The 12,836-nt window shown below is 38.8% G+C and overlaps 1 protein-coding gene across 1 annotated transcript in view; it reads left to right on the plus strand.

The window, feature by feature from the left end:
- Nucleotides 1-12,836, plus strand: part of IntS4 (integrator complex subunit 4) — a 97,963-nt gene that overhangs the window by 65,308 nt on the left and 19,819 nt on the right. The window contains exons 12-13 of the mRNA XM_083129920.1: nucleotides 580-713; nucleotides 7,884-8,114. Coding sequence (XP_082986046.1) covers nucleotides 580-713; nucleotides 7,884-8,114 — 365 coding nt within the window. The remainder of the gene's footprint in view (nucleotides 1-579; nucleotides 714-7,883; nucleotides 8,115-12,836) is intronic.

Below are 12,836 nucleotides of genomic sequence, written 5' to 3' on the forward strand. Positions count from 1 at the left end.
ATATTTTCATTATTTATATTTTCTAGGGATATGAAATTTTGTCCGATACTGATAAAGTACCGATATTAAATTTACCGATACCGATAACCAATATTCTGCCGATCCGATATAAAATTCCTTGCAAACCTGAATGGTTCATTGAACCTCCTTAATAGATGCATCATGCTTCGAGGTGACTGCAGTGCAAGAATTTCATATGTAGACTTTAAAAAGTAGTGCATGGAGATTATAAATAAAAATTATAACAAAATGGCATAATATAGGTACTCACGTTTTCCACGAAGCTGTTTTAAGTAATTTTCTATTAACTAAAACAGCTTCGTGGAAAACGTGAGTACCTATATCATCTATTACCACGTCTCTCATTCCCGTAGTATGAAAAATGGCATAATTTTGCACTAAGTTATCAAATATAGATATATATCAGATCGGTGAATCAATATCAGCTGATACCGATTAATCTGTCCCTTCCCATTCCCTCTAGTGAATCAACATCATCTGCATATGAACTTGTCTTTTTTATTATTTGCAAACGTTTTTGAAGCCAAGTCCAATATTGAGACCCTTAACTCAGCTTAGACATATGTATCTTAATCCTAGTCTTCAATGCAGCTAGGGGTTGCCCAACCATGTTGCAGTTGTTCGAAGAACACACACAGAAACACTATGGATATCTGAGGGACACCATGCCAAACCTAGTTCCTGCACTAAACGTGAGTATTATTTGTTTGAGATAAAAGTGATTAGATCTTTTCTCTATGTATTTTCTTCAATATGTCAACATTTTTTTCTTGCCTGGGCCCGTAGTGGTTTGAATCCTACTTTAAACTGTAACAGAGCTGAACTTACCTCCTCACATGGCAGTGACACATGTGCTCTTCTGAAAATTTAAACGTGTAGCTGGGGTGTAAGGGGTGACCTTTCCTAAGCACCTAACCTCACTTCCTCGTATTACACCCTGAACTGCATTTTGACAACCAACAAGACTCTGGCATCTACACTCACAGCAGCGGCGTAGTGCCCACGTAAGGCTTGTAAGTCCACCTTACAAGTTGAAATTATTGAAGAAAACTTATTTCATTCCCGTATTTATCGCTTGAACACACACAGAAATATCAGACTGCAAGTAGAACTTTTAACGAAATATTTGAGGACTTGTTTTGATTCGAGTTGTTTCTCTGTAAGGCTTCTTCAGAGGACTTACGTGTGGGTGAATGGAAGAAATGATTTGGACTCGCCCATGGCGGGTGTGTTTGCTTACGTAGTATCTTCTCAACCAATGACAGGGCGCCCCGATTCTGAGCCAGATGTAAGGCGCATTACCAGTGGGTGATAACTTGCGAGAATATCTGTCCCCAGGCAGGCGAAGCTTACGTTGGCATGGTTGCCGCTGCGTATGACTCATATGCTTGCCACGGTCGGAAGAGAACAAGGAAATTCGACTCCCGTGTTTTTTCAACAATGCTTGACGGGAGGTGTAACAAAACGGGTGTCATTTTTAATGTGTAAACTAACTATTAAGTTCACAAACGAGATGGTTTAATGTTGGATATTACCTCCATTAGAAGCAGCGAAGTTAACGATAAAAGAGGAATGTCTGGCAATCCTAGATCCGGCAGCGCTCGCAAAGTTTGGCGCGTGGATCCCAGTTACCCGTAATGTTAAAGCATGCACGTAATACTAACGTTATGATTTACAGAATTTTCTTTACCTTTTCCTTTCACTAAGTTGCTTGATATGCTTTTCAAAATGTGCACAAATATCGTAACCATGATAATGAGTAATATTCTCGAATGCATTTGCAAATTGTATTCAACGCATTTCCCACAATAAGAATAAAAATATGACATGACCTTTCCAGAAGAAGAGTTTGTGTCCTAAACTAAGCTGTATGCAAAATTTTTCAATTGCTTCCAGTTGAAAGTTGAGCTACAGGTAATTTATTCTGAAGCCGAATATCGAGTAAAGAGTGTGTTTGAACTTCATGAGTACGTGTGTACTACCCATTTGAATGAAGCTGTTGAACAAGTGTACAAACTAACAGAATTGTTCCTCACTGTTCCTGCCTCAAGCTCGTCGGTGGAAAGGTCGTTTTCTGCACTGAAGAGGATTCATACATTTCAACGTAGCACACAGACTAAGGGAAGGAAATCGGACTTGGGACTGATATCCATTGAAAAGGAGCTGCCAAAGACATTGGCCACAAACTCCCGATTCTACGACGACGTGATTGAGGTGTTCAGACTAAAGGATCGTCGAATCGGGTTACAGTATAAATGAGAATTTTCATTAAGTAATACATATGCTATTATTGTTAACATAGAGTGTGTGCATTTTGTGTTTGAAATTGAGTATGCCCATACATGGCTTAGATTCAAATAGATTCTATTTAGTTAAAATGTTTTTGGGTTTTCTTTATCCAATATTCAGGTCAGGTTTATCTAAGGAAGCCTTACACCTTTCATAGAATCACGCTACGCCACTGACTCACAGCCAGTATATTCCTCTGTGGGACTTCTGTCACGTGCTGTCCATTTGTATTTGTGATTGTTCTTTCATCAATTTCATCATCATCATTGCAATTAGCCAAAAGTGACAGAAAAGCGAAGGAAAATAAAAACAAATAAGTATGGAGCTGTTGGTTAGGTCTCAATATGAAGTTTTAATTGGGGTTGAAATGATTCCACTTTGGAAGCCAGGAGTCTCAGGTTTGAATCCATCCTGACCTAGCATGGATCTTTGTGAGTGTCCATTCATCGTATCATCACTCATTCCCATCTTCGCAATTAGCCAAAAATGACATAAAAAGCAAAGTGAAATACACCAAATCAATGAATCAATACCACTTTGAGCCGATACCAATGTCAGTACTATTACTGATTCTCATTGATGTTTGAATCGTATTAAAATTTGTTCAAAATATTGATTAATATTAATATGTAAGTATTCCACTGCATTATATGCATTAATTTATCAATTTGTTTTAAAATATTAAAATTATATTATTGATTCCAGTGGTATCAGTGCCAGAAAGTTTTGGTTGGATATTTTTTTTTTCCAATATTGTTTGGTACTTTCCTGGCATTTTGGTCTTTTGCATGGTTCACAAAAATACCACCCAACATTTTTGTGGAGTGCAATTATCCTGGAAATTATGCAAAATTTTGTTTCCATTTATTTTGCATCATTATTACAATGTAACCAAAAAAGTTCTTGCCGTTCTAGAGCAGTGTTAAACAAAGAGCAATACAGTGGACATTCCTGCAGCTGCACAATACCCTGGTGATAAAACTCGGTGGGCTTCGATGCAAAGAAGTCCGTGAGTGCGTTCCGCAGGTCTCCCTCATTTGCGAAGGATCTCACACGGAGGTGGTTGTCGAGGGAATGAAACAGGTGGTAATCTGTTGGTGCAAGGTCCGGTGAATATGGTGGATGGCACTGTCTCCCAGCCAAGATGCTGAAGGGTCTCCCGGATCCTCTTTGCCACATTGTCTTGCATATTGCCACATTGTCTTGCAGGAACACTCACCCTTGCGATTCACCAATGCCGCCTCCTTCTGCCGCAATGCACGGTGCACCCTTTGCAACTGCTGAGAGTAGAGGTCAGCAGTGATGGTCTGACCAGGTGGAAGGAGCTCGTAATGCACCACTTGCCGACAATTCCACCATACAGAGAGCATATAACCTTTCGTGGGTGCAGAGGTGGTCTTGAGGTGTGAGGAACAGGGTCAGGTGGCGACAACCAATGTCTGGTATGCTTGGGAATGTCATAGAGGACCCACTTTTCGTCACCAGTGAGCAAGCGATAAAATATGGGTGTGTTCAGGTGCCGAGTAAGCAAGGACAAACAGGCTGTCACTCTTTGTTCCTTGTTGGCTGCCGACAATGTGTGGGTACCCACTTGCTTAACTTGTATGACTTCCCTATCCCATGCAGGTGCAGTTTGACTGTTTCAGTGGAAACCTGGAACTTTTCTGCAAGTTCATCACACGTTAGACCACTGTCCTTGATGGCTGCTTTCAGGGCCTCGTCATCCAACACATGTGGTCGTCCACTGCGAGGTTCATCCAAAAGGCTCACATCTCCCGAACGGAATTTCTGGAACCACTGCCTGGCAGTGCGTTCGTTCACGGCATTCTCCCCAAATGCCTGGCAAATGTGGCAACTTGATGCGGCAGCTGACAGGCCCACTTTAAAGTCATACAACAAACACACGCAAACAAGCTGCTTCGATACCTCCACTTCTCTTCGACACTGGACGAGATGACTGCTGTGTGTGCGCAATGTGCCTGTATTACTGACAGTCGATGGTCAGACTAACTCCCAATCGCTTGGCAGGCACGTGCGTCATTTCGTTTCCTCTCTGTAAGCGCATGATTAATGGGACGTCAAAAATGGCAAGAACTTTTTTGGTTACCTTGTTTTTTAAGAAATGTGATTACATAACAGGTATTTCAATTTTCTGATATAATTCTTGAATATATTGAAACAAAGTTAGTAAATCGATGCTTATCATTGGAATGGATTACTCAGCAACTAATACCAATCAATATTTTGAACAACTTTTAATTGTTACAATTTTCAGTTATCAGTATTGGTGGGAATTCAGTAACAGTATTGGCACAGCCCTAATTAAAATAGTCATTATTTTATAAAAAAGTCACACTATTTTACACAGTAGTGGTGCAAAATAAATGAACTTTTCTGATTTTGCCTAGCCTAGTGTAATTGAGACTCTGCACATCGTGCTACGTACGACGCCAGGGGTCCCGGGTTTGAATCCCGGCCAGGGCATGGATGTTTCATCCCCATCTTTGCAAATTAGCCAAAGTGGCACAAAAAGCGAAGTAAAATAAAGCAAATCAATAACAATAACAATTAAGACTCTGTGAAAGTATTCCATGCCATTTTTACAGACCCTGCAAAATACAGAAATTCCAGAAAAGCATTGGTCCATATTGTTGAATAAATTCCAACTGATATGTAATGTATGTATCTGCTCACCCCTACTTCTAACTGAGGAACTAAAGGTATGCATATTTAATTTTTGACAAAAACACATAATGTGAAAAATCTCATTGCAATGTTTATTTTTCATGTTTTTGAAAGGTGTGAGGTGCATTTTCCTAACATATTTTGTCACGAAATGATGCAAAATGAAGTTCAAAATTTAAATGTACTCTTAAACACTAAATGTTGAGTTTATTTACTGACGCAACACTTTCTGAAGTCTGGATAATCCTGTGAGTTATGCAAATCACAGAAATTGATTAATTCTGCTGTAAATATTTGAGAAGAAAAAATGGACTCCTTTACATTCATTATTGTGAACAATAGAGAATGCAAGCTCAGACTTTCATGGCGCATATGTTAAACATATTCCCAGTCAGAGGCGAAGATATAGTACAAGCAATGCAAGCACTGCTTGCATTATTCGAATATCATTTAATGTACTTAATGTTTTAGCCTTATTTCGTTTCCATCGCACTCGATTTCGCGAAAAATTACGGCCGCAAACTCCCTCAGCAGCTCTGTAGCAAGCACCAGCCTCAATGCTTGCGGCTGCTCTGCGGGAAAATAACGCACCCGAAGGAGTCACATGGCGAAGCGTGAAATTCGAGTGGAACCCGTCCACAACGCTTACACCAAAAGCTCTGCTTGCTGAGCTTGCGTTATTCCCGAAAATAGCCGAGCTCAACCGAAAGCAGAAGGATATATTACCACCAAAAACTACGAGTAAAGAATTTGTGTCTTCATGAACACGTAAACAAGATCGCGAATATAAAAATAATTCTTAGTCATAAAATAACTAAAATAAGTTATTATCATTGTTCTAAATTCCATATATATATATAATTTTATATTACAATTTATTTTAGATTTCGCGAATTGTAAAACGCGTAAAAAAATGGATATTGGGAGTTCGAGCGAGATGGTAAAGGGTGGGGGTTTGTGTTTCCAGGAAGTGAAATGTCTGCACCCCCGTGAAGAGTTTCCCCAGGGAGGGAGGGAAGATTCGACGGACCTTGGTCTGCACCCTGTGTCCAGCTCGGTCCAGCTCAAATTACGTCGAAAGTGTTGACCGCACCAGTGTTTGCAACTGCCTAATCATTTACACAGTAATTCAAGTGAGCTGTTTCACAAATTTTACAACCACATTCAATAAATTGACTGCTTTTGAATAAAACTTGGGGTGAAAATAAAGCTATCTAAACAGAACTCTCTACTGATATTTACACAGCACAATTAAATCGTATACATTGTACATATTATGAACACAAGAACATGTTTTAAGTTTTATTATTATGACACAAGTGGTGCTCCCAGGATTTTTTGTAGTAGTCTCCTCATTTTGTCATCTTTTCCTGCCTTTGACTTTCCTTTTCTTAGGAACACTGGGCCAAAAGGGGGGCCAACCCTCCCCCGGCCCCGCCTCTGTGTGACACTTTATTACTTAAATATTATGTATATACTCTTTCTGCTGTAATGATTCTGATTCCACCACTTAATTTCTATCTCCATACTGATATATCTTTCCTTCCCATGAGGGATAAAATGAAGGAAATAGGTTGGTATCACTTTCGGTCGTTTCAGAGATTTCCAAAGTGATCTTGCGTGGATGCTTTCCAGTTTTTAAAGTTTGTGTTTAACTTTTTATTTTAATGTTTGACTCCGAATGCGATTTTTAGGGTGCCCACAAATCCTAAATTACAATCACGCAGTGTAAATTAAATAAATGAGTTATTTTACCTAAATCCGTTTGGTCACCGTTTGCCCACATTAAAAAATAATGAACAAATAAAAGTACTAATAAATAAAAAAGAAATTACGTACCCCTTCAGTCGTATGCGGAAAGTTCGCATATGTAAGACGTTTACTACCATACGAATAACGTTACCTGGAATTTCGAAAGTAAATGTGACGTTTGAGGATCATATGGTTTATTTTTAGAACCGTCATTTTATTATGATATTTTGACAAATCCAGCGACCGGGCCAATGAGCCTATAAACCTTTAATCCCCCTCTTGGCGTGCCATTGTACTACATGTTTTGTTGTACTGAAACATTGCTTGCCTCCTTCGTAAGACTACGCTTCGCTACTGTTCCCAGTACTTCATGCGATATTGAATGTGGAGTTTTAGTGAATATCAATTTATTTTTATGGACTGCAGGAGGAGATTCATGTTTCAGCACTTAAAAGAAATTTTGATAATCCATTGTTTTGGTAACAAAAAGTAAAACACATTTTGCATTTGAATTTTTCATATCAGTTACTGTCATGTGTTTAGCTAGGTGAGGTGCTTGCTTACAATTGTATGTTCTTACTTAATTCCATATTTTGATTAAAGTAACTAAATACGTATTTGCCTGTGTAAAATATGCACTTTTTCCCCTTAAAAATAGGTCTGAAATATACCGATACTCTGTTTCCAATTAACTTAATTTCTGGGAATGTTCTCTGTTCTGAGTTAGACGATTTCTTTCTTGCTTCCTTGCACTGTGTGGGGAGGAAGATTAAAATATATATTCTTTCCTAGTTAGATGAGGCAAGTTATTTGTTGAAAGTAGACCTATATGTTACTTTATATTTGAAATACTGTAAATTAATTATAAATTCAGTGATAAAGCTTTCTCCTAAAAAATGTGTCCAAAAATGGGGGTGTGTCTTATATGCCGGCAAATATGCATTTACATATCTAACACTTTTTTGGCATATACAAATCCGTTCCCTGAATATAAGTAAATAGAAGAAATTACATGCTACAAAATGACACACTTCAAAATTACTTTGGACTTACCCATTTTAAATGAACCTGATTGAACACTTCACCTCCCTGAATCTTTAAGAATGCTAATATCTCATGCAACACTTTCTTTGCAGCTTGGAGGGGGAACACACACAATAAATATGGTGTCAGTAGAGACCAATACATCTCGTTTCCTCGAAGACATCCTGACCAGGATAGAGAAGGCAGACAATCCACGTGTGAGGAACGAACTTCTGGAAGCAGCACAGCATGATCTGCAGAGACTAGCAGCCATTGATTCTGCCATATCTGGAGCTGCCCAGTTTACTTCTCTTTTCATAGGAAGCCAGTTACTTCTGACAAAGGTAATCTAGAAGTTTCAGCAAAAAATTCATGTTCAATCAGGCTTGCTCAGTAGCTCAGTTGGTAGAGAAATGTTATGGTATGCTAGAAGCCTGAGTTCGAGTCCTGGTCAGACCTGATTTTTTTGCTGAAATTTCTGCTATTACATTTCCTGTGTGTGTGTCAAATAGTAAGGCAATTTACTAGGCCTGAACCGATACTACCATTTGCCGATGCCCATGGCCGATTCGTACCGATACCATGCCGATACTGATACTTGTATGATTGCAGTTTAAAATGACAAATGCTAGTCTTTACCAAGTCATACTAACTCATCACTTCACATTCCATTAACAACCTTAAATGACTCACAAATTATTCTCATGTAGCATTATAACACTTTAAAATGTCTTGCAACATTTGCTAAAAAAAATGTATGTGAACTTCTTTCTACAAAAAAATGCAAAAATGAAGCTTTTTTTAATGTTTGCAAGAGTTTTTAAAGAGCTGCACCTTCACCAAAAAATCAGTGGATTCAATTTCATGTAAACGACATTCTTGTCATTTAGGTTAACCTTGATGCGGAGTAAAGCAACGTAAAGATATATGCAAGTATAGTTACTAAAATAATGCTCATTTGTCTCTCTGTTTATGCCCTGCTGTCCATTATTCTCTGTCATTTGCAATAAAAAAATGTCACTATGGTATAGGCCAATACCAGCAGTCACACAGAAGGAAAGAGCGTAAGAAGGAATTGCCAAATGCACAACCCTGCCTTCCTGCTTGAGCGTAGATAAAAGAAGGCAAATTCTACAGTGACATTCATCCCTCTTTTCCAAGAAATCTGCAGTTGTCTTCCGCCTTTCTTACCCTACGAGTTTGAGAGCAAGAATTGTCAATGAATGGTGTCTTTTATTTCCACATAATGTTTGCCACCAAGTGGTTTCATACCGTCAAGGTCATGCTTAAGTGCAGATTAAGCCTGCCTTTGATCTTGTCATCTGCTTCACAGGACGGTGAGGGTTTATCCATCGTTTCCCAGAAAATCATGGAACTTCTTGGGCTGGCCTTCCAACCTGTCACAAGGAAGGGAGAATGAACCTTTGAAAACGACAAATCTTGCTGTTCTTGGCTGCTCTTCTAGTCACTCAAAATCATTGGTATTGGTGATGAAAATTCAACCAATGCTTACCAATATCACTGGTATCTGTCGATATAGGTAAAAGTATAGGTATTGTAACGCTCTTTGGGGGTATAGGGATGTTACATGGGGTGCAGTGCATAGCTCAATTCTTTAGACATTTGAAAATACAAGACCACTCTTTCATAATTCTTACAATTTATTCATCAAAGCTTATAGATAGATTATTTCCAAGTCCTTTCCGTCAACTAGCTAAGTCTAATATCTCTGTAGGAGACTATCGAAGATTTTGTCTAAGTTAGTAACTTACTCAGAGGTATGGCTGGTGCAGTCCAGCGTCGAGCAGTAATTTCCCTGGACTGTGATATTGTTCCATATTTGTGTGTGTGTTTTTTTTTGGGGGGAGGGGGGTTATAGGAAAATGTCTTCCTGTTCCTTTGCTTACCAGTGACCTTTCAAAGTCATTCATAGTCATTAGTTGCTCTTTATTGATGAGTTCACTGGTTTCAAGAGCATAAACTATGGGGATCGGGATTGTGAATGCTTTGGAGTCAGATGGTAGAGCAAGGTGACGTTTTATAGCCCCCATACAATCTTGTTGACAAGCTTCTTCTTGCCCCGTGGCTGGCAATGAAGCACAAGCTGGTTTTGGAGGGGTAGCCCTTGAGAAGACTATTCGAGCGATGGTCTGACCTACCGCTGTGACTTACAAGCCGTAGTACTGAAGATGGCCAACTCGCATGTGTGTTAGCGGTTGCCTTGGCGAAAGCTACGGTTCGGTTTCCCGAGCCGGGCTTGAGACCTGAAAAGTGCAGGAGGTCTTCGCCTGGTAGCTGGATTCTCTTAGAGCTTGTACTGAATTCTGAGGTGTGACTAACTGCCGAATTCTAGTGCCTAGCTCTTTTAAGCTGCTGGCAAATGCACAGTCCGTCCAGTGGGAAAGGTGACTAATGAGAAATTAAATACAAGACGTTGTGGACTGGTAGTTTACAAAAACGTTTATTCAAAATAGACACCTTGTGAGTCAATACATGCACTGAAGCGGTTGTAGAACTTTGTGAAGTAGTCTTGGTACTCCTGTTTCGGAATTGCCTCCAAAATCGCAGTCGAAGCTTTTTGGATGTCTGGAATGGTGTCGAAATGCATTCCTTTCAACGCCAATTTCAGTTTTGGAAATAGCCAGAAGTCGCATGGAGCTAAATCTGGAGAATATGGGGGTGATTGAGCTCAACTATCCCTTTTTTGGCCAAAAACTGGCGTACCAACCTGCTCTTGTGCATGGGTGCATTGTCGTGCAACAGGCTGATATTCAAGCCGAATTCTACGAATCCTGGCCAATAAACGATGCAAAATACCCACGTAATACTCGGCATTCACAGTGTGACAGTCTGGAGTGAATTCCTTGTGGATGATGCCTTTGGAATCGAAGAAAACCGTGAGCAGGGTTTTGATTCTGCTCTTCTGCATGCACACTTCCTTGGGTTTTGGAGAGTCTGGACCCTGGACCATCACGAAATCTTGCATACCACTTAAACACGTTCTTAGACTCAATGCCTCACTACCGTAAACAAGTCAATACCCATGAGCTCAAATATATTAATAAAGATAAATGTATTCTATTAAATGGTCAGTTGTAAAGGATGATTGTAAAATCCATCCGTCACAGTATCGGTACGCTGGGAGAAACTAGGTACTGTTGACATCTACAGTGTTTCAAAGGCAACAGATCCCGTTGCAGTAGCTCTGACAGACTATTCCATGCGGGTAAAACAGAGACCGCGAAAAATCAGGTGAAGCAGGACTGGCTCGGTAGCTCTGTTGGGCAGAACAATTGCTCGGTATGCCAGAAACTCATGTTCAAGTCCTGATCAAGGCTGAATTTTTTGCTGAAATTTCTTTGTATTTGCCTGTGTGGACCAAATAGGAATGTAATACTGCTTTCAGGCATCTTATGATTATATGTTTTAATTAGGGTTGAACCAATACCACTTTGAACCTGTAGTCTTACCATTTACCTCCTAAACATTGTAAGTTGTCAGCAACAAATAATTAACCATTTTGCAACTGATTTGACAAACTGTGTACAGAATGATTAGCACAGCATGCTATGACACTAGGGGTCCCTCATTTTAATCACATCCTGGGCATGGGTGTTCTTTGTCAGTGTCCCTTCATCAATATCATCATACCATCACTCATCCTCATCTTCGTGATTAGCCAAAAGTTGCAGAAAGGTGAAGAAAAATAAACCAAATCAATCAATCAAAAGTAAGAAACTGTAATACATGAGAGCTTTTCTTCCCACTCCATTGAATTGCTCTAAAATATTCAAGAATTACATCAGAATATATTAAATTATATGTTACCACAAAATTAATTCTTGTTTATTCACACAAAACTGGTGCAAAATAAAAATAAACTTTGTTTCTAGGATAATTAGACCATGCGATAGTTCCGTGTAGCATTTTTTGGAGGCCTTGAGTGATCAAAATGCAGGAAAGTATTGGTCAGTATCAGTAAATAAATTCCAACTGATACTTTCCGATACTAATACCACTGGTATCGTCTGATACCGAAACATCGGCTCAGCCCTGATATTTGGTTTTTGACGAAAACAAGAAATATGAGATAACATGTTCTAATGTTCATTTTTCATTGGTATTGATACAACCTTAAATGGAGGGGCTCTGGAGTAAAACTTGATATCCCCCACTCCAATCAGCTTTGAGATAACATTGGGTTCAGTTGCTGGACAGTCTCCTGTTGCTCACACAGTAGTGAATAAAGTTCATTCAGTAGCTGGTAAAAATGCACAGGAAGGTGTAGATTATACAAAAACCATAATGCAATGGGCGAACTATCACTTGAATTTTTCTCAGTCCCATACGTTTGTGTGTTATCGTGTTTTACTCCTGAACCACTCAACTGTTCCATGTAGGCTATTGCACTATGCCTGTCAACAGTAACTAGAAGTAAAATGTTTTTTATGCATAATGAATTCTTAATTTTGAAATGTAAAAATGTTTATTACCATGGTTGTCGCCAGAAATTTTTGTAGGGAGATCAGGCTATTAATAAGACTTAAATAATATTATAACAATTATATCTGCATGGAGAGTTTTCTACCTGAACTGCCAGATGAGTGAATATCCAGCAGAACTGTTATTAGTAGATTTTTGCATTTCATACAGTTAGTGTACTAAAATGCATAGTTAATCTATTTTGTCATTAATTTTTACACACCTCGTTCAAGAAGCTGGATGAAATGCTATCTGATCTGACAAAAAACTGGATTTTTTTTTTAATTTTGAAAACTTATACTGTTTATTCTGTGTTTAAATTGTATATTATGAAAATATAAAGTGGTTCCTTTATTTTACATTCATTTTTTTTTCAGTGTAACACATTTTTTGCTTTGTCATTCTGTTAGAATACTAACTAACTGAACTCTAAACTTTATTTCAGTCATTAACAATAAAAATAACATGCTTTCTAATTTTGTGTAAGTTTGAATGAACTATGCCAATTCCCAGAGGAGGGACGGTCGACAGACGTGCGAGACTCCCAGTCCCGACACCCATGTTAATTACTGCTTTAGTACATG

This window comes from Lepisma saccharinum, chromosome 10, assembly GCF_977018435.1.
Source record: "Lepisma saccharinum chromosome 10, izLepSacc3.1, whole genome shotgun sequence".
Taxonomy (NCBI): Eukaryota; Metazoa; Arthropoda; class Insecta; order Zygentoma; family Lepismatidae; genus Lepisma; species Lepisma saccharinum.